At 39.2% G+C, this 20,906-nt stretch overlaps 5 protein-coding genes and 1 long non-coding RNA gene across 14 annotated transcripts; 2 read left to right on the forward strand and 4 right to left on the reverse strand.

Moving 5' to 3' along the window:
• Positions 1 to 3,815: 3,815 nt before the first annotated feature.
• LOC124198796 lies at positions 3,816 to 5,826 on the reverse strand. Its single transcript, XM_046594838.1, has 9 exons — positions 5,626 to 5,826; positions 5,441 to 5,558; positions 5,259 to 5,366; positions 4,985 to 5,149; positions 4,820 to 4,928; positions 4,627 to 4,714; positions 4,530 to 4,564; positions 4,171 to 4,300; positions 3,816 to 4,079 (listed from the first exon to the last, which is right to left on the reverse strand). The coding sequence occupies exons 1-9, from the start codon at positions 5,696 to 5,698 to the stop codon at positions 3,922 to 3,924; spliced, it is 984 nt and encodes a 327-aa protein (XP_046450794.1). The 5' UTR covers positions 5,699 to 5,826; the 3' UTR covers positions 3,816 to 3,921.
• An 838-nt stretch (positions 5,827 to 6,664) lies between these two features.
• Positions 6,665 to 12,452, forward strand: LOC124198331 (kinesin-like protein KIF28P). 6 transcript variants are annotated; one of them, XM_046594151.1, is made up of 22 exons: positions 6,665 to 6,825; positions 6,906 to 7,115; positions 7,275 to 7,407; positions 7,513 to 7,616; positions 7,679 to 7,772; positions 7,848 to 7,923; positions 8,081 to 8,221; positions 8,793 to 8,867; positions 8,941 to 9,184; positions 9,274 to 9,334; positions 9,408 to 9,581; positions 9,671 to 9,804; positions 9,893 to 10,056; positions 10,144 to 10,445; positions 10,522 to 10,673; positions 10,738 to 10,896; positions 10,952 to 11,035; positions 11,168 to 11,377; positions 11,448 to 11,573; positions 11,681 to 11,835; positions 11,910 to 12,187; positions 12,251 to 12,452. In XM_046594151.1, the coding sequence occupies exons 1-22, from the start codon at positions 6,679 to 6,681 to the stop codon at positions 12,325 to 12,327; spliced, it is 3,300 nt and encodes a 1,099-aa protein (XP_046450107.1). In that variant the 5' UTR covers positions 6,665 to 6,678; the 3' UTR covers positions 12,328 to 12,452. The 6 variants fall into 6 exon arrangements, with proteins under 6 accessions (XP_046450107.1, XP_046450108.1, XP_046450109.1 ...); XM_046594152.1 differs by having other exon boundaries at positions 11,168 to 11,374; XM_046594153.1 differs by having other exon boundaries at positions 9,680 to 9,804.
• A 184-nt stretch (positions 12,453 to 12,636) lies between these two features.
• On the reverse strand, positions 12,637 to 15,761 carry LOC124198332 (zinc finger CCCH domain-containing protein 13-like). 4 transcript variants are annotated; one of them, XM_046594159.1, is made up of 9 exons: positions 15,662 to 15,761; positions 15,433 to 15,536; positions 14,972 to 15,366; positions 14,698 to 14,911; positions 13,987 to 14,634; positions 13,474 to 13,913; positions 13,137 to 13,389; positions 12,826 to 13,072; positions 12,637 to 12,761 (listed from the first exon to the last, which is right to left on the reverse strand). In XM_046594159.1, the coding sequence occupies exons 1-9, from the start codon at positions 15,679 to 15,681 to the stop codon at positions 12,644 to 12,646; spliced, it is 2,439 nt and encodes an 812-aa protein (XP_046450115.1). In that variant the 5' UTR covers positions 15,682 to 15,761; the 3' UTR covers positions 12,637 to 12,643. The 4 variants fall into 4 exon arrangements, with proteins under 4 accessions (XP_046450115.1, XP_046450116.1, XP_046450113.1 ...); XM_046594160.1 differs by having other exon boundaries at positions 14,972 to 15,345; positions 15,662 to 15,760; XM_046594157.1 differs by having other exon boundaries at positions 14,972 to 15,536.
• A 154-nt stretch (positions 15,762 to 15,915) lies between these two features.
• LOC124198339 lies at positions 15,916 to 16,513 on the forward strand. Its single transcript, XR_006876551.1, has 4 exons — positions 15,916 to 16,021; positions 16,087 to 16,196; positions 16,269 to 16,355; positions 16,418 to 16,513. It is a non-coding gene; the product is annotated as an uncharacterized LOC124198339 (long non-coding RNA).
• Positions 16,514 to 16,860: 347 nt separating this feature from the next.
• LOC124198337 lies at positions 16,861 to 17,940 on the reverse strand. Its single transcript, XM_046594167.1, has 2 exons — positions 17,679 to 17,940; positions 16,861 to 17,606 (listed from the first exon to the last, which is right to left on the reverse strand). Exons 1-2 carry the CDS (start codon positions 17,938 to 17,940, stop codon positions 17,152 to 17,154), a joined length of 717 nt encoding a protein of 238 aa, XP_046450123.1. The 3' UTR covers positions 16,861 to 17,151.
• A 118-nt stretch (positions 17,941 to 18,058) lies between these two features.
• On the reverse strand, positions 18,059 to 20,858 carry LOC124198334 (vacuole membrane protein 1-like). The gene is made up of 7 exons (XM_046594162.1): positions 20,478 to 20,858; positions 20,166 to 20,371; positions 19,820 to 20,101; positions 19,476 to 19,755; positions 19,331 to 19,411; positions 19,079 to 19,261; positions 18,059 to 19,007 (listed from the first exon to the last, which is right to left on the reverse strand). The coding sequence occupies exons 1-7, from the start codon at positions 20,670 to 20,672 to the stop codon at positions 18,708 to 18,710; spliced, it is 1,527 nt and encodes a 508-aa protein (XP_046450118.1). The 5' UTR covers positions 20,673 to 20,858; the 3' UTR covers positions 18,059 to 18,707.
• Between the last annotated feature and the right edge of the window lie 48 nt (positions 20,859 to 20,906).

Here is a 20,906-nt window from a genome sequence, read left to right on the forward strand (position 1 = left end):
AACGATAACGAAATGCAAGATAATCAATTTCATTTGAAGGAGGATGAATTGTTTTCAATGATGCGTGGTAATAGGGCATCCCGTAATTAGAGTACAGAGAATAAAACTGAAGAGGAAAATTATAATGAAACATCCTAGTTTTAATTTAATGGTTACATAAACAACGATAAATGGAAATCACCTGTTATACAATTTTATAGCGGGTTATCTTTCCATGGTGTTATTATGATTGCAACATGTTTCGCTTGATACTCTTTCACAAATAATGCTTTGCAAAATTTATTAAATATATTAGGATAAATTTTTCCCAAGGATTCACAACTTTCGCGCCTACAACCTAATTGTTAAAACAAAATTCCAAAATGCTATATTGAAAAAAGTTCTTTTGCCCATCGGAATCATTGATTCATTGTCATGAACAAATTATGGAAGAAAATAAAATGTTTAAGTGGCCATTCATTGGGGTGAAGGAACATACAAAATCTTACTTGGCCCTCAACAGATGTTTATATTTCTTCATGTCTGTGGCTGATCAACTGAAGTGTAAATAGGAATTTTTTGGACTTGGGAAGCATATAAAAAGTATTGCAGGAAAAAATAATCCTGAGAACGTAATATCTGACGTCTATGATGGCTTGATAATGTATGCTGCCCAGTATTCTGAAAGACAAAGGGGCAGTACAGAACTTGGGATCCACTGATCCACCGATGGGGTTGTCAGTTTTAAGACAACTAATACGGCAATTTGGCCAGTTCAATTCATCATTCTCTTACTTCCTCCCTCAAAAAGAAAAAAAATCCCTGTTTGAGTAGTGGTTTGCCAAAGGTTAACCTAATTGCAATGCGCTTTTAAGAGGATTTTGCGAAGAAATAAAAAATCTCCATTACCGTTTTCCATGGAAAAGGAATAATCAAATTATGACTTCAAGTCTTCAACAGTTTAACTGTTAGGCTTTTGCTGTGATTGTTCGTGCCTCAGTTCAAAACTCTGTGAAATTTAGTGGCTTTTTTGGATGCAGTCGTTGTGAAAATAGTGGGACGAGGGTAGAAAATAAAACAATTTACAATTAAGAAGAAATTTTAGTATTAAGGGATAAAAATTATGTTGAAGAGTGTGCAAGAAGAGCAAATGAATGTTAATACCAAACCGGGGTAAATGTAAATTCTGTTTTGAGTCTTCTTCTAGCTCAGTTTGACATAATACTTAGAATACTTTTTGATTCTATGCATTGTCTAGACCTTGGGGTTATGAAGCAACTGACATCACTTTGGTTCGATTCCAAAAATTGTGATGAACCGTGGTACATGGTATTATCAATAAAAGATATTAACAATAAATTGTCTAATGTATTTCCGTCTTTAAATGTGTCCCGATTACCTACCAGCCTAAGTCTACGTCCAAGTTAGAAGTTCTCAGAATAGAGAAATGAACTGCTGTCGACAATTTATTTTCAAATGATTTCTTCCAGAACCGTTTTACAATAATTTTTTTTTTGTTCAGTACCTCCATTTACCTACTAAATCAGAAATCTGTTATCCTTTATGAGTTAAATATCCCCCCACTAAATTATTTACTTATTCGTCAAGGATTTCCAAAAATTATAGGGCCTCGGTAATATGAGTTTGAATGTCCATCCCAGAGATAAGGAGATGGGTCACTCTGTGTAAAGTTCTTTTCCCCCCTCCTCCTCCCTAGCCGACGAATTCGACTGCCCTGCTCCTTTCGGCGAGCTCCGGAAGCATTTCCCAGTAGTTCTCCCCCTTCAGGACCGCCCCTACCGCCAAGTAAGGTAAAGCTTCCGGAACTATCAACCAACTAACTATCATCAAGCAATCAACAATCCGAAAAACAAACTTTGTCTATTCAAAAATTTAAACTAAACAAATCAATCTAACTTTTTTTCTCCCAAACACTCAAGATGGTTCTCCCAACAAACGAAGCCTCTTGAAGAGGTGTCAAAGCACACGTCACATGATGGGTCAACCAAATCAATGACGACGCTCCAGTCCCAGCTTCCTCTACAAAGTTGCCAAAACGACAAATCAAGCTCCATTTAAAGGAGATGTACTTGAACGGACGTCCTTCTGGGAAGGGTACAACGCCACTGTCCATAGATTAACAATTCCGGTCAGCAACAAGCCCACTTCTCAATATAAATCTCTTAGCAAAACCAGAAGAAAAGACAGCTCACCTCCGGGGAGAGAAGCAGTATCATCTCCAAGAAAGCCAGCGCTGCCCCGTGTGTTCTGCAAAGAAATGCATTGGACAACAAATTTCCCAATGAAGCTAAAAGAGTAGAAGGCAATCATTACCAATCAGAAAAAGATGCTCCAACTGCTTCGGTCAACACGAAACAATTGAAGGCAGGCAGTTGAAGGCAGGCTTCAGAAGATAGGCAGGAGCCTAGCTTCAACAGAAGAATAGAGCTCTTCGGGGTAGGGCTGTGGCCCGGGCGATGAAAACCCGGGCCACCGCCCGGGCTGAACGAAAAAAAAAAACAACCCGACTCGACCCACCGAGGCATTTTTTTTAACGGGGCGGGCGACGGGTTGAACCCCCGGATCCACGGGCCAACCCAGCGGTGGCGCCATCTAGTAGTCACATAGAGAAGCTCGTTATTCTCTATGCCTGCGGCCTCAAGAAAGACCTAAAAATATTGCCACCAAATGCTCTACGAGAATTTCGTAGCATGAAAAGTAGGATAAGTGGTAGAAAAGGGCGTTCAGGGGTGTTCAGAAGACAGAATTGACGTGTCACTGTTGGAAGAAGAAGATAATTAAGAAATTTAGAGAATTTTTTAAAGTTTGTAAAAAAAAAGTGTGTTTGAACCGATTTTTTACCCGGGCCGTTACCCGGCCGGTAAAAATTTTTTGACCCATGGGTTGGCCCAGGCAAAACCCGTTCACTCAGTTGGCCCAACCCGCTCCGACCCGCGGAAGAAGAAAAACCCATAAAAAAAACCCGCTAAAAACGTCCCGGGCCACAGCCCTACTTCGGGGTTGCCTTTTCACTTACCGAGTACTTTGCAACGCAGCTGCCAATGTCACAGCGCGAAAGCTGCTAGCCAATGAAAAGAGCGCGAAAGGGGGGTCAGCTATGGTGGCAAAATCCACCCGTTAGGGAGGAAGTGTTAGGTTAAGCTTCAAGTGACTTCGCGCACTTCTCTCTCTGTCTCGCGTTGTGACATTGGCTACCGCGTTGCCAAGTATTCGCAAAAGAAAAGGCATAAGGGCTCTTCGTGGTGTGTTTTATTTAGCGAAGCAGATACGGCATGTGTTAGGGATACCAAGGGCATGAAGTATAAATAAAGAAGTGCTCTTGCTTCTTTATTCCATAAAGAAAGGAGTACTCTTGCTCCCTTATATCCCTTATATGCCCTTGGCCTAACGGCTAAGGCCTAACGGCTAACACATGCCGCATCTGCTTCGCCACGCTGCGTTGCCAGATAAAACGGCTAGATAAAACAGACCCCGAAGAGCCCTATAGGCAGAGCCATTAACTATGGTTACCCGACTCAACGTTAAAGGCTTCCATAAAATTTCTGACGACAATCACTGCCACCTGGTGGGTGTCTTACACAAACACTACGTGCCAGGTGCCACTACAACCATTTGAACTACCATTTGAAATTTCTAAGTTCTAACAACGCTGATACGTTTTGGGAAACTATTGCTTTACTACTTAGTCTTTATAGGTTTGATTTACTGTCTTAATTGGTTTCCTCTCAATATTTTGCAAGCTAATTAAAATTAGGTAGCTTTAAATTTAAAATAATAAATTTGTCCTCGCTCCCAGCGAAGACAGCACCGTCCACTATCGATAAGTAGAGTTTTATTATGTACAAACATAAAGAACATTTACTTTAAAACGCTTTTATACATCCATACGCAACGCAACTATACAATATATTTCAAAAAAAATTAAACTTGTAGATTTTCCGAAGAAACTGCAGAAATTGGTGTAGTCGGTGCTGTTGGTACATTTAGTCTGTCGACGCCGTTATCCACGACACGGAATACAGGAAAGAAAATGACTGCAAATATTAGAGCCTCGACCAAACAAAGTGCTGCCTCAATAGCTGTAAAAAAAATAACCATTAACATCAGCTTATAACGTCTAACTTAATGTTTTTTTTTTTTTTGTTTGGTTTTTTTTAAGAGAGTGCATACATTTTCTCATGACGACCGGAGAAATATAAGGTTCAATACAGGGAATAGATCCACCGACTCCCAGGAGCAGCAAAATAAGTGTTTGCACCTTCAAGAGGACCACACAAAGGAACAACACTCTGGCTTTCAACTGACGAATAAAAAATTTTATAACATTAATGTTAAGACTATAGAATTGGCTAACGTCCGAAGTTGCCAGTTCGACTTGGACGAATGGACGTTGACGATTGGACGGTTGACGTCCAAAATCCAAAAATTGGACGTCAACCGTCCAATCGTTAACGTCCACTGAACTGGCAACTTCGGACGTTAGCCAACTCTATTAATTTGTTTCAGTAAACATTCTAACACTCATTTACCGGATAGTTTTTCCATTCCGACAGCTGAGCAAAGCCTACATTTTTTTCAAATAAAAATATTTCATTTCTTGTTGAATCTGTTAAAAATAAAACTAACCAGTAGTCAGAACATTGTAGCCATACATTCCGATAGTAAAAAAAATAATATTGGTTACTCCGAGGACGGCAAAAGCTACATTTCGAATCTAATTGAGAAAATTTCAAAAGCCATTCTTATAAATCTTACAAATAATTAAAACCTTAAAAGTAATCCAAATAGGCCTAGGCTAAATCTATTATAAAATACTCACTACTCTCTCGAGAACACCAGCTGACTCTAGAATGGCCATAATCAAATTAATAACCAATTGAAATAGTGGTGTCTGGTACACCAAGCCCTTCATAATGCGCAGATTTTTTCTTTAAAAAAATTTAAAGGGTTATTTTTTTTAATAAAGAAAACGACATGTTTATACTTGTTATAGGTAATGTTCTTATAGCACAGGCCTATGCAGCACCATGGTGGTCTACAAAAATTTATTGGAATATCTTTATTGGTTAAATCCTGAATGGTATCCCTGTGTCCTCCTTCCATTAGCAGTGACAGGTCGATGAAATGCATCAACACAAATGGCAAATATCTTTTGAAAATAAAAAAAAAAATACAAATGTAATTCGAAAAATAAATAGAAATTAGCTTAAAAAGCCTCATAGAAAAAATTAGCAATACAGAGCGCATAAAAATCTTACGATTGTTTGACTGTTTCACACAATATAGCTGCTCCAGGTACAATGAATGTTATCAAAGACAAGATGGAGACAATCATGGGCATCGAAACAATCCAGGTAAGGAGTCGCCTAATAATTATTTGTACCGGTTTTTAGTTACAACGCTAATAAGAGAGCTAGCTAAATAATCATCTGAACGTTACCTCCACTGCGGTGTACTTTTTTTAACCACATGAAAGATGCTTAACACGAAAATGGCCGTTACCATTAGCGTTGAGACGATTCCAAAAACACTAAAAGCGGTACCGAATGCTCCCAACGCTGCGAATAAATTTCGATCAGTTAAACAATTTGCTAATTTGGTAGTCAGAACATATGTGAAGGATACCTGCGAGATGATCTGACACCGAGACTGGCCCATCGATATTGCTCTGCATAAAATACGAGCAATTGTGTGGCATTGTGTTTTCGGTTAGTGTAGTTCAGGTCTCGGTTCAGAATTTTAAAAAATGGAACTCGCCAACTTCTGTTAGCAACAGTCAAGGCAACAGTGGTTTGGTGAAACACACTTGGTAACAAGTGAACCGTGTCCGCACCATGGTCTTGGCTTTTATATAATTTATTCCTTTTTTTTTTTTTCGCTTGTGTGTGGTAAATGTGCAATAGCATATCTATTGTATACACCATATACTCTAATCCACAGTCGGATATTCACTTTGTTCAGGCGCCGAAACGAGAATTTATTTTATGAAGAGGCCAATCAACGCTCGGCTCATAAGCTCCTTTAATTAGGTTCTTTGTCTAGTGACCTTTCTCCTCGAGAATACAGACAGAATTAATGGCACAATGATACAGAGGTAGACGTTATCGCAGATGTCGTAAACTCGGTGAAACTGTGTGGGAAATCTGTTGATTAATGGCAGCTATAACTTACTTTTGGGCTCGTAATAATTAAACTATGTGCAATTGTCATGGTTGAAACATGGAATTCTCATGTCACAATAGTCTAGTGTCCATAAACAAACTTTTTATTAGCTAGAACAACGGTCGACACAATAGAGAGATTCAGCCGCCTTGTTGCTTCTCCGCTTATTTCTTTTATTTCGATATTTATTGGACCCTATGCATTTAAGCCGATAGAACTTAGACCGAGGGACGGCACGTGTCAACATCCTTTATTATGATGCTCGACCATGTAGCCATGTAGGGCTGAATAATTTACCGCATTCCGACAAAGAAAGGGTGTCGCAATCAGCCGATCGATCGTATAATGGTCAACACCTTTGCATTCTTTTGTTATTCGGAAATGGTTTTTTTTAGTGAGAAGCTTCCGTCAGTCGATTGCCATAGCTACGAAAAGAAAACAAGACACACTTAGACAAATGAGAACTCTGCTGAAAAGAAATGACACGACGTTGTTCAGCAAAAGCCGGAAGTTCGTATGCGTGGGACGTTGCGGATATTTTTACAAAATTACTATTCGTATAATTTGTATTTGGTTATTCTGTTACAGGCACTGACTGCAGTAGCGGGAAACATGTCCGAGTCAAAGGATCGTCTCCGGGTCGCTGTTCGCGTCCGACCTTTCATATCCTTTTCTAAACTAATTCTAATTGTTTGCATGTATTGAATTAAATAGTTTTTGGCCTTAACTTAATTTCTGTGCACAGTCAACGAGAAGTTGCTAGGGGATGTAAGAGAATCGTCGACATGGATGGCGTGACAACGTCTCTGACTCATCCGACAGACCTGGCCGACCGTAAGAGTTTCTCATTCGATCATTCCTATTGGTCGTTCGACGGATTCAGTGAAGACCAGACTAGCGGCAGGAACGTTGCCGATCCTAGTCATCCTAGAGGCCATCAGTACTGCGACCAGGTAAATAATATATACTCTAATTTTAGATATACGTAGGCTAGTTTATTTCTTTTGTTTGCTAGGCTTTATACATATGTGTTTTTGTTTATGCAAAGATTATCCACGTGAACGCAGTGAAGGATATTTCTTTTGTTGTCGGGTATTTACTTTCTGATAAAGGAGCGTTTGTTTGGCGATGTGGGACGGGTAATGCTGGCCGACACTTTTGAAGGTTACAACACCACTTTGTTTTCGTATGGGCAGACGGGATCTGGGAAATCCTACTCGGTTATTGGGTACGGCTCCAATGAAGGTGATTTAAAGTCTTTAAAAAATTCCCCATTTCTTTGTCAAGTTTGATAGTTCCAGAATATACTGGTTATTTTATGGGGGTGCCTACTGTGAAACACAAATCTAGGTATTATTCCACAGTTCTGCCACGAGATTTTCCGTGCCATCGATGAAAACTCGTATACTTCGCCTGTTGATCCTATTCAATTTGAAGTCCATCTCTCTATGCTGGTAGGAAAACACTTTTAATATTTTATTTCTCTTCGTTTGACGCGAATTTTCCATCTCTTAAGGAAATTTACAATGAAAATGTGTACGACTTACTCACACCATCGAAAACCGATAAGGGACTGAAAGTGCGTGAACATCCCAAAAAAGGATTTTATGGTATTTATCTTTTCGTATTTATTTTTTTTTTTTTTTTATGCATGTTCCTTAGAATTCTTAAATTTTTATGTCAAGCTGATGGGCTCTCGAATTTCGTGGTGACCAGTTATGCAGACATAGAACGGCTAATAAAACACGGCACGCTCAACCGGTTAGTCCAAAATTGCGTAAATTTATGTTTAAGGATATAACTGTAAACCGAATGAAGTCTAATTTACGGTTAAGAAAATATTGTGAGCTTTTGGAAACTATTGCTGTAGAAAATCTGATAAAAGTGAATTTGAAAAATTAAATTTTCTGTTAAATAGTACTGTGGTAGCGACAAACATGAATGCTACCAGCAGCCGATCGCACACCATCGTTTCCATTGGCCTCGACCAGAAAAGAACGACTCAAATTGGCGAGGTTACTATTACATCCGTCGTCAACATTGTTGATTTAGCCGGAAGGTACGTCACTATTCCAAAATAAACTCACTTCCACGTTCTGAAAATCAAATGACAAAATCGAATATTAGTTTACTTGTAACCAACTTAGTGATAACTAGTAGTAACTAACCGGTAAAATAAGCATGCACAAATGATGTGGTAGGATAGTTCTGCTTGAAACTGGAACGTATGCGCCTCCTTTAATTTAAGATATATTGTTCCCTTATCATTTAAAGCTTTATTCACACCAAGCTTATTTTCCTTTTTATGCTTTCTTATGCAAATAGGATCTATTTTGTACCAGCTATTTACAAACAGTCTATTCTTCTCAACCATTCTCAACTGTAGTGTGTTGCACAACTATTATTACCTTATCTAACGGGGAACATTTATAACACCTAGCTTGTGTGCTATTGCGTGGTTATGTCTGGGTGTGACGTGTTTGGAATAGCGGAAAATAGATTGTCTTTTTCCCCGCACTTAGCAACAGATAACCAATGCGGAGAATTTTTGGCTTCATTAATTTTAAGTAATAATGATACCTAATGTTTAGTACAAATATTACATTTTTATACCGAGTCTAATTTTATAGTTACTCGCTCGTTAAAAAAACGGAGGATTCACTGGAACAGCATGTATTGAAAAAGACAGTATTTAAACGCCATCAGTAAAATGTTTTGAGAAAAGTTGACTTGATAATGTAAAATTATGTTAACAAAAATAATGGTTGTTATTTGTAGCGAGAGGGTTAGCAAAGCTGGGACTGGAAACACGAGCGGGGAACGTTTCAGAGAGGGTGTGGCCATTAACCAGTCACTTCAATGTCTTGGCCATTGCATTCACGCTCTAGCGGAATCGTCGTCGGCGTCATCATCTAATTTTCCAATGAATAGTCACAGCAAGAACCAACGAATCCCTTTTCGCGATTCTGTGCTCACTAAGTTGCTGATGAACGCTTTGGGAGGTAACAGCAAAACTATCATGGTAATAAAATTAAATTCTAAAATTGTATTTTTAAAAAATATTTATCTTGCAAAATAATTACTTGGAAAAACTTTTTCATTATTATTTAGGTGGCATCGATTAGTCCCGCTGATATTCATTATGAGGAGACGTTGTCAACGTTACGCTACGGTACAGTGTTTATTGATTTATAATTTCTATTTATTATTTATTGTATACTTTTTTTTAAATTCAACGATATAAGCTGATCGAGCCAAGCAAATTCGAACGCGGGCGACTGTCAATGAGAAACCAATCGAAAAAATAGTTCGTGAGCTGAAAGGAGAAAACCAGCGCATAAAAGCTGCATTGACACGCGGTAATATTGATCCTCAGTGGGTAAAAACTGTGGTAAATGGTCGACAGAGCAATCCCAAAAGTATGTGAAATCATCTGCACACATCTCCATTTATGTTTACATTTCCATTAATAAACAAAAAATAAATTTTTGAATTATTTTCAATCTAGCTCTGAAAGATACGAAAAAGAAGTGGGAGGACGAACTTCGAGCTCAAGTAACGGAGAATGAACGTGAAATACAACGTATTCGATCACCGAAACCAAAGGAATTACCAAAAGCAGATGAAGTCGTGACTGATATGGTATACTGCTGCATGATGCTATTCTTTTTTAAATATTTCTAAATGTTTATTTATATAGATTCATGACGTGTTAATTCAATATTTTTAGTTATTCGAAAGTAAACGAAATCACGAAGGTGGCGGACCATATTTACAAAATGTCAACATGGATCCTTTATTGGACGGACGATGGATACATTATCTCAAACGAGGCACTACTTTAATCGGAAAAGCGCAGCCCAGCATATCGGGTATCGAAATGATCGGCCCGGGGTATTTATTATTTTTCAATCGATTCATTATAGTGTTTAATATAGCCAACAATGCGTGATTTTCCTATGGAACTATGCACGCACTTAGGATGCAGCAGAATCACGCAGAAATATCATTCCACGAGAACAATGACGTGGCTCTCCACTCGTTGACGGAAAATGGACGAGTTTTGGTTAACGGTGTACCAATCAAACCGCGGGTTGAAACGGTTCTGCAGCCCAACGATCGGCTGGTTTTCGGTGCCACGCAAATGTGGCTATTCCGGAATCCAGCACTGGTGGACCAAGCGGGTGTTTCTGACAGTCCAATGATAAATTATGATTTCATTTTACATGAAATGGCAACCAAATCAGGGATGGATATCCTTTCCAGTTCCTCGGACGGTAAAGGTGAGCTTTCGTTTTTCCATACTAAATAATAATAAAAAAACAAAATGTTATAGCACCTAATTTTCTTGGGTTTCAGACTCACTACAGGAAGAGCTCGTGGCCGTATTGCCGTCGGTTGAAGAGGCTAATGAGATCAGCGCTGAACTGAACAAGCCAGTCAAGTTTGAGATTGTTCTTGTCGCACCACAAATCTACAATAATCCAGCCGAAAAAATGGTTCCTAGTCAAGTAAGTCGTTTTCAATCAGGCATTTCAAACGCATAAAATAAATTTGCGATTTTTATTCACTCAGGTGTACGTCAAGATGAAGAACTTGGACCACGGAACTGAATACATTTGGTCCAAAGAGAAATTTTTCACGCGTTTTGATTTCATGCGAGAACTCTACAGGCATCACCAAATGGAAATCAATGGAGAAGAAGAAGACGGCAGAGAAATCAGGATAACAGACGTAACAAAAAAATCCTCATTAAAAATAAATCAATTTAAACTTTTCATTCGTGTAGGATCGTGATCCATTTTCTGAATCATCTGATGCTGTCGTAATAATAGGGATGACAAGAATAGTTCTGCGATCGCTTGCCTATTTGGTAATAAAAAGAATTACTAGAGACCAGTTTTTTTTTTATTATTCATTAAAAATTTCAAAAATAATTCCATGTAACATAGGCTACATTGAGAAACATATTTTAAATTCGAGTTTATGTTCTTCCTGGGATAAGGTGGAGATGCAGGATCACGTTCCCATCACTGATTTACGCGGCATTAAGATCGGAGTAATGAAAATTGCGCTGGTTCCTTGCGCCGATAGTTTGGGTCATCAACTTCAAGAGGACGATTTGGTCGATTCATCAGACCAATTGATCGGAAAAAATCTTTTCTTTAAATTCCACATTATTGGTTGTCGCAACCTACCTCCTAAATTTAGAGTTGTATTTGAAATTATTGAGGCTCATTAAGATATGTGTTAATCTTCGAATGGTTTATGTAAAAAAACAACAGGATCTTCACTGCAAGTACAGATTTTACGGCGACAAAGATGACAGTAAGACAAAGATGTATCCTTACTCGTCTAATTTACAATTCAACCACAGTCGGATCTTGAGCTACGAACCAGTAACGAGAGAGGTTAGTTTCCCATTAAATTGTCACCAGTAACTGTTTAATATTGATATCTGTCATTATTCTAACGATGGCACCTGGTTATCGCCTATATTAATTGCTAATTTTCCTAGTTCGTAGATTACCTGAATCACGGGTCGGTAGTAGTAGAAGTCCTTGGGAGACACATCATTGAGCAGAATCATCCTTTTAATAATTCCTATCCTACACCTCACCTCGTGGATAGTAGAGAATTCCTCGACGAAGAAGATCAAGGAGTCTTGTCAAGGTGATAGTATCATTATTACGATGCAGTATTTGTTAAATGTCATTTCGACTAACTAATTATTGAACGCTACTCAGGACGGGCGAAATAATGGCACAGAAGCCCTCCATAAACAATTTCGAAAGTGCATTCAAATCAGTGGACGGAAGAAAACAGGAATTGCTAGCCGAACTGCAACTAGTGAAACGCACACACGTGAGACTTCAACAGCGATTGGATTTCATCCGCCAGATGACCGACCGTTGTCTTCTCACCGGGCAGGAAAGCATTCCAACGGCGTTGCTGGATGCGATGCTTAACGCCAACGGATCGGAACAGGCTCGACGCATCGTTCAACAACTAGAAACCGGAGAAGGTACCACATCTTAATTCATACATTTTCTTTTATTGCCGGATTTTAGTTTTATTTGGTCCCCAGATGGTGACGAATGGGTGGACTGGAACGTAACGAATCAACCAAAAGAACACAGAAGCAGCGTTTGCGTCATATCATAAAACAAAATGAACACAATTGCTGCCCACCCATATACATAGACTAAATTAAACAACTTCTATTACGTGTTAATACATTTCTTAGTAATTCAATTGCCCATGATCAATAAGATTAAGATGGAGACTGACCACATTATCCGTCACATTTATTTTTTCTTAAAGACAGGGCATTTAAACATCACAAACGTGAAAAGATGATTGAAAAAAAAAGAATGGATATTTACAAGTCCGCGTTCTTAGGCCTATGGCAGAAAAAAAGGTCAATCGTTATCTAATAAGGAAGCAGGTTCCAACATTTGGCTTGTATTTTTAGACGATCCTAATTAGCTAATACGCGATCCTTCAACAACAAATCAACAGATGATTTGTATAAGCTCAAATCGTCATCGCAATATTCGATCACTAACTCGCGGACAGGTAAATTGCACAGACTCCTCCTGAAGAAATAACAAAAAAGTTAACCAGTATTCTGAGTAATCATTGATTGGGTATATATCTAACCTGAAAGAGAGATCCATTCGAGCAGAAAGGGCACGTCGAAAAAGTGTTGAGCAGTCGAACAAGGGTTTCCTGTCTACCACAACATTTGTCGACGTCGGCGACTGAGCCTCTCTAGAAGTAATTCCTAGACGAGCTAAGACAGCTTTACCCTCCCAACGCTGGCGTGCTCTGGCAGCTCCAGATTCTACTTTCTTCTCCCGTTTGCACGCCAAACTTGTCCAGTCGACTTCAAGGGCATCTATAGGGGCTGTAAATCGATTCGACACAAATTATAAACTTATTTGTCAAAATGGTCAACTAAAATCAAATACCGCTTCTAGCCTCATCCTCGAGTTCTTCGTCAGAGATTTGTTCGATATCCATCCCGCCTAGCAAATCTTCGTCCGTACTACGACTCTCAATGGCCGAGACAACAGGAGACACCATTTTTGGCGAAGGCTGAATGTCGAGTACTTGAACAACTGGTTCTACGTTTACATTCAATTCTATTTCGGTTGGGGTTTTTACTGGTTCGGACTCCGGCTCCACCGGCACGGCTTCTTCCGTTTTCACACTTTCAGTATCCTGTCAATTTTATTCAACCATGCAAATATTAAATATATTGAGTAAGCTAAAGTTTTTTTAAATAAACGGTCAAATTTCACTAACCTGAAGATCACGATTGAGAATTTCGTCAACATCATCACTGAAATCGCTGAAATTTTCTTCGGCTTCTACTTCTACAGCAGACGAAGACGGCCGAGTTTCTTCTATTTCTTCTACCTTCGGTGCGACAATAGCAGTAGGTGGTTCACTCGCAACCGGTGAACGCAATTCCTCCGTGCGAGTTGCCGGTGTTGGAGGCTTGACAACGGGATCAGCAACTCGGCGGTTTGAGTCACGCGAACGTCGGCCATCTCCGCCGATACGCCTTTCCCGATCTCTTTTGTTATCATCCGTTCTAGAAGATGATTTTGATAAAGGATCCCACGTCGTATTTCGGTTTGAATGGATCTGCTCAGGATAAGAATGGTTGCCTAGAGGCGGTGGTGAATATGACTTCTTCCATGACATTTCTGTAGAGCTCAAGGTTCTGTTCCAACTGATATCTACATTTTATAACAGAATGGAGGAACTTTTACATAAAAGCTTCAAGCATAAAAATTATTAAAGTAAACAAACCGTCAATAGGTCGATTGCGTCGTCGAAATTCAGGATGATCCCAGTCGGGGATTTTGGTTTGATCAGAGGCTGGCCAATCATGTTCGTAATCAGGGTAATCTTTTGCACGGCCACTAATTGGCCGTCTAACTGGTTCCGGAGAAGCCGGTCGCCGAAGTCTACTATCATACAAATCCTCTTTTCTTTCAAGTTTGGACAAGATAGGTTGGGGACTATAAACACGTCTTGGAGGCTCGTATGGCTCGGCTCGTGCTCGTTCCCTGTAGGACGAGCCGGTTGGAGAGAGATCACGAACTGGATAAGGTTCACGATAGACCGGAACTGGTGATCGGGGACGGACAAGATATCCTGGTTCCAACAATCTGTCGCGAGGCTTATCGCCTTTCCCTCGCACGTCGTAAGTGCTGCTACTTGTTGCGGGCTTGCGTTCACGTGATCTACCTCGCAGGGGCGAATGATCATCAGTTCTGCGTCGAACTACTGGGGTAGTTAATTTTCGTTTTGCTTCGGTAGGAGAAGATTCGGGAGATCGTCGCTGCCTGCGATCCCTGCTAGGAGGTTCTGGATCTTTGACACGCGGAGAACGGCTGCGGATCATTGTTGAATATGTGGGAGAATCTCGTGAATGTTTTGCGCTGGTGCTCGGAACTATAGAGAAAACGAGGAGAAAATTAAAACTTAACCACCAAAAAAATTCGTTTAATGAATTACCATGCTGACGTTTGGGCGAGGCATTATTTCTGATTTGTTTCTTGTTGGCAGAAGAAGGATCCTTCTTTCTGGTGACTTGACCAACAGGGGAGAGTTTAGCAATTTTCCTGGCCTTGGCTTTGGCCTTTTCTTTGGCTCCCTGATTCCTGCTAGAAGAACTTTGACTTCTTTTGGTAACCTGATTCACTTTCTTTTTGGTTTTCTTCTCCTTCACCTAAAAAATAAACAATTCTAGTTCAGATTCAAGTTCATTTGTGAATATACTTAAAATTACTTCGCCATCAGAATCTGAAGAGGAGGAAGAACTGCTTGAGGAAGTGACACTAGATGTTGATGATGAATCTGATGATTCTGAAGAAGTTTCTGAAGAGGAGCTACTAGAAGTTGATGAAGAACTTGAGCTTCTTTCTCTTTTCTTAGCTACTGGTTTCTTTGCTTTTCCTTTATGTTCCTGTTCTTCCTGCTTTGCCAGTTCTCTCTGCAGCATTTGTAGTTTTCGTTCTAAGGCCATCTCATCTTCATGCTCAAGTGATTTCTCCCACTCTCCACTGTCAGCTGATTTAGAGCTCGGTTTTGTGCCAGCTTTGAATTTATTGCTGGCCAAATCTTTCCGGTTAGGTGGGCTCCGGCTTCGACTTTTCTTCCTGCCTTCTTTCCCAGATGAGGTTACTGGTTTAAAGTTCTTACTATTGTGTGTATCGAGAAATTTACACTTATTTGAATAGGAGCAAGTACCTTTGTGAGCCCATTGCTTACAATAGTCCTCCGTCACCGATGACGGTTTTGATCCCAATCTTTCGAAAACACTGGGCTTTTTACCACCATCACGATTTTTCTTGCTAGATGAAGACATCAAGAGTTCAAAACAAACTGGATATATATCGCTAGGAGTGTGTGTGCGTGGGTTAACTGTGGTTCTCTTATATTATTGTTGCAACCTAAAAGCTAACTCAAATCTTAATACCTGATAAAACTTCCAATCATCAATCTGAAACTAAACAATTAGGTCCCTAGCTAGAAAAGCTGAAAAAAATCATAACAAGCGTGGAAAATGGCAACGTTCATTTCATCGATTCAAAAATCTTATTTACTGTTTATTGCGTAAACCGATATTTAACTCATTATTATTATTCTTCATTTGGAAAAAAAATATATAAAAAAACTTGAAATATATTTTCCAATAACAAAATGACAAAAACATAGTTTTAAATAAGTATCCGCTATTTCATCCGGCACCTCTGCAACATTGCGTTAAGATTGTTGAGGGAGGGATAATCAGTAATCACAGCTGTTTATTATTTCGACTGTTTCTTTTCAGGTTCAGGTGTATAACAATATTTTCCATTAATTTTTAAAATTGTTTGATTAATTGTATGTATTCAATATTAGGGTGAAGAATGTGGTACGAAGCAATGACTAGTTTGCTGTTGACGACAGTTTTTGTTGGCCTTCCGTACGGAATTATTCCGTTAGTTCATAAGCTGGCGAACAACGGGAATGTAATTTGCAAATCTAGTTATTCATAAATGGAATACACAATTTTAGATATTAAAGAATTTTCTCTTTTAAAGGCTTTCTCGAGGCTGCAAAACTCGACACATCAAAGATTTCTTTACAGAAGAGACACTCGATTGACTGGTAACCCATATGTCTTGAAGGTAACATTGCAAACAACATTTACATGTTTTACAAAAATATACCAAAAATATTTATATCCTAGGGTTTGGAATCTATCCCTGATTAGACAAATCACTCTTGAATTATCAGTATGATGTCTTAGAGGAATTTGAAGAAATAAATTGTATAGTGGAAGTAATTCAGTTCTTTGTCCTTTTACATCTTATCTTAGCAGGGATCTAAACAACATGAGAATTATCCTGTCCCTAACTATGTGTCTACTGTCTAGGAATTTTATGGAAATATCCCATGAGGCATCAGCAGTAAAAATTATGTATGGATAAATGTAAATCCTACAACTTATATATGATGTAGGACTTACATCATAAATGGACTTACACTTATATATGTAAGTCCTACCTATATAATCCTTATTATAAGTAAGTGATTTCTTCCCATTAAAACATTCAACCTGATGGTCTTCTATTAAAATTTTATGGCCTGCTTTAAAAAAAAAAGTAATAGGGAAGTAAGGGAACAGTGTTATTGGTGGATGTAAACGGTGTAATTTTAATAACATAGAGATACATAACAAGATAGTGTAGGTTTACAAAATTACATAAGTTCAATTAATTCCAGATTATTTGGGGAAAACACAGTTATTTCATGATTTTGGAAGACAAATTTGTTTCAATTAGCCTGCTTACTTTTATCTTTGATTATAATTGATATAAGTCTGACTGGCGACACATGAAGTTACTATAGTTCTACATACGTTCTACATACGCCCATATTATAAATCTATGTAACGTTAAGCAAACAACTGGGTGATTTTTTCTATGTACCGTCAATTTGGTCTTCGTTTTCATTTCCACTTACAAGTTGGATGAGACCATCAGCCTGTTTGACGATGTAGTTATGCTCAGCGCCGAGTATTAAAACTAGGCACGGGATTAATAGATGCGTATTATGCTTTTCATTCATTGTTTCGCAATTCTCGCAAATATGAACATTGTTACAATCAAGACACTTGTAGCCAAGTCCCATCGTCACCATCTGTCCGCAACCATCACATTCACAAGTAACTAGATCTTTATTAGTTGCGCATTCCTCTCTTACAAACGGTTCCGTGGCTTCCGGTAGCGAAGAAGACGAAGAATTCTCTATGATCTCAAGTTTCAGTTGTAAAGGCAACGAACTTACCGGTTCAATTGAACATTTCTGTTTGTGTAATTTTAAAACGGTTTCAATTTTTTCGTCTGAATCTAAGATTGATGAGCTCCCTTCAACATCTATCGTTCATAAATATTAAAAAAAGCTTTTTTTATTGTGCCTCGTAAATTGAAAATAAGTGAGAATTATACCGGCAAAGGAAAAGAAGAACGGTTTGTCCGGAAGGAATCGATGAAAAACAACACCGGCTGTTTCCTTCCAGTCGTCCAACTTATTCAAATCGGAATTGAATGGGAGACGGCGAATAACTGTTGTGCCATTCGTCGAAAGAGATCCAATCACATCGAATTCATTTGTAGATGTTACTGTCGAAGCACTGCCAATTCTCATGGCTTCTTTGTCCTCTATCGGCAGAGAATTCAGTATTTGGAGCAGACTCGAATCCACCGCCATGGTGGAACGTCGTTTGATTAATGTTAGCGCGCGCTATCAAGAATAACCGAGATTATATTATCTCAACGGAAGCGTAGCCCCGTTGACGTTAAGAGTCGGACTGAACTTTGATCGTCTGTTAAATTGACACAACTCCACTTGTATTGCCACCCATTCTGATACACACGATCAAGTCTGATTACAATGATACGCACACTCACACACACACACAAGAAAAAGTGAATAGTGGGAGGGACACAGGGGCTGGCACGGTGTTGATACACTATATATAAAAGGGAATATACGGCTCCTGGAACCTTAAATTAGACTAAATCAGAAAAAAACAAAACAGCACACATGCCGGGCACCTTGTTGACGAGGGGAATGTAAAGGAAGCAAACAAAAATTGGCGGGAGAACAAAAGACGTTTTTTTTTTTTTTCTAACTAGGCCCAAAAATGCTGAGGGGAAAAAAATACTCACTAAATCTTCCCTTTTTCATAAAGATTAGAAACAGGAAGGCCAGGGGTAGAAAACTCTTGGAACAAGAGTACGAGAATCTAGCGGGATGATGAATCACTCGATTCTAGAAAATTTAATTTAATAGACGGGGGATTCTTGGGATTTTATTCAAGTTTATGATTCTTGGGCAAGTGTACCGAGATTCTTCGAGTTTTCCACCCCTCGCATGAAGGTCGGTCATCTGAGTAAATCATTGTCAGAAACACTATTATCTACTTAAATCAATACACTTTAAAAAGATAGCAAAATGGTTGGCAAAACGTCAATTTAAGCTTGTTTTGCAATTGTCGCCTGACTTTTAATGCGGTTCTTGATGGCTTGGCGAGGAGTCGCAGAAGCCAAATGTTGCTTGCGTGATTGCAATCGTTGATGATAACTTTGAGCTAGTGAATTGACGATTGAAATGACGAAATATATCACCATAACCATCACGAGCTTTTCGAAAAGTGAAGCCAGCAGGCTTCCTCCTTCAGAAGGTACCACACCTTCTTTAACATGTAATTTGGCTTTTTGGCTCTTGAACAATTGCTCCAAGGGCTCCTGTAAGCGCGATCCTATTAAAGGAACCTAAACAAAATACCCGAAATTCATCTTTTAAAAAAATTTGTATTGTCAAAAAATTTAAAGTTAGTACTCACATTTGCCAAAGAAGTGAGCAGTTTGTTCACCAGGCTCTCGTTGAATGCTACGATTACAGTCAGTTGTTGCAAATGCGTTTTGACGATGGCCTTGCCGATAAGCGTGGCTCCAAAAAAAGTCCAAAACGGCACTAAAAAGTGACCACAAGTAATTCCAGCAAGATCAAAGAGAGGATTGGGAATCTGGTAAGACAAATTGAGAAAACAAAAAATTTAGTACGCAACCAGTTGGTCAATTATTTGCTTTCTCACCGATGCACAAGCCAAGATCCCAAAAAAGCCAACTTTTTCTACCAGGCGCTCCACGCCTAATTTAAGGCGATCAAGAAAAGTCTGTAAGAAAAAACAAAACATACAATTAGTCAATTATCAACAAATAGAGAACGTGAAATTATACCATCTGTTCTGGATGTTGTTGTTTGAGTTGCAGGGCTTCAAACTCGATTAATTTTTCGATGTCGTCACCCAATTCGAGACTGGATCTCCTCCGTCCGCGCTTACCTTTAGTGCCCAATGTGGACAGCCGCGCAGCCCTGGCCATGAAATAAGGTGGAAGCTCGCCCAGAGCTGTTCCAGCACCCCACATCATTGCTTCTAGTCGGACTTTCGCCATTATGGACCAAAGGGTCACAGGTAGCTGTGATGAACTCAGTGCATCATCTTCCGGACAAACAATGCTGCAAACAAATTGATTCGTAATTAAGATAGATAAATTTTAACGCAAGAAATGTATGCGGTTACCTGTCTGGATACGGCGGAGAGGGAAAGTTTAATGTACCACACTCATACGCGGCAAGCGTAACTGCCGCAATATGAGGACCTAAATACAACAAGAATGTGTGTAACCCTGTACCAAGGCCAACAGAGCTGAGAACACCAAGTCCCAGCCAATAAAGGCACCATATGACTTGCTTCTCAACCGAGACAATAAGTTCTTGATGAGGTCCAGGAGTATGATATGCTACAATACTCAGCATCAAAAAGACTATGCTGAATAATACTGTGATTTTATAACCCCACAACCTATTAGAACAGAGGATTAACATTTTAATTTAAATGGAACATATCACAAAAGGTCTGCATTTACTTTTGGGCATATTCTTGAATATTCAGGCACAGCTCCACAGAAAAATAGTGAAGAGTTGTGAGTGGTTTCTTCCAAACCACGATTCCTTCCCTCTCTTGGCGCTCTTCATCTCTCATTTTCTTTAACTGCATCAACTCAGGACTGAGGGATGCCACACCATTTCTTTCGTTACCAGATTTGGAAATTTTACGAAGTCCTCCTTGGGCCTGCATCAGATATAGGATGAAAATGTACACTACTTGACTAAGTTGGTGTTCACTTGGGTTAGCAAGCGAACTAGCTAAGGTGCTGCTTATGAAGAGAATGGCTTACCTCGTTCTCTCCTCCACTCTGAACTGAAGCACTAGTCCTGTGTTTGACTTTTCCGTTTGAAGTGTTGCTCAATGATCTGTCGTTGCTGGTACTATCACCTTTGCCCTTTTTATCGGCTTTTTTCTTGGTAGAAGTTGGAGCATTCGAGGAGACTGTTTTCGTCTGTCCGTTACGCGACTTGGCTGATTTCGTCATTGCTTGTTTACGATCCAACAGACGAAAGAAGAGATAACCTTGATGGAAGTATAATTTTCTAATAAATAGCTTTCTAAAATGATACAAAAAATCCCACACATGTGAAGGAGATACTGATAGATTATAAAAGCCGGCCAAAAAATCACCATGCAAAATGGTAGTCCACTCTGCCCTCTATCGGCAATAATTTCACTACGACTCGGTGGCTGCTCTAACACCACGAATTGAAATTTT

Source organism: Daphnia pulex, chromosome 7 (assembly GCF_021134715.1).
Source record: "Daphnia pulex isolate KAP4 chromosome 7, ASM2113471v1".
Taxonomy (NCBI): Eukaryota; Metazoa; Arthropoda; class Branchiopoda; order Diplostraca; family Daphniidae; genus Daphnia; species Daphnia pulex.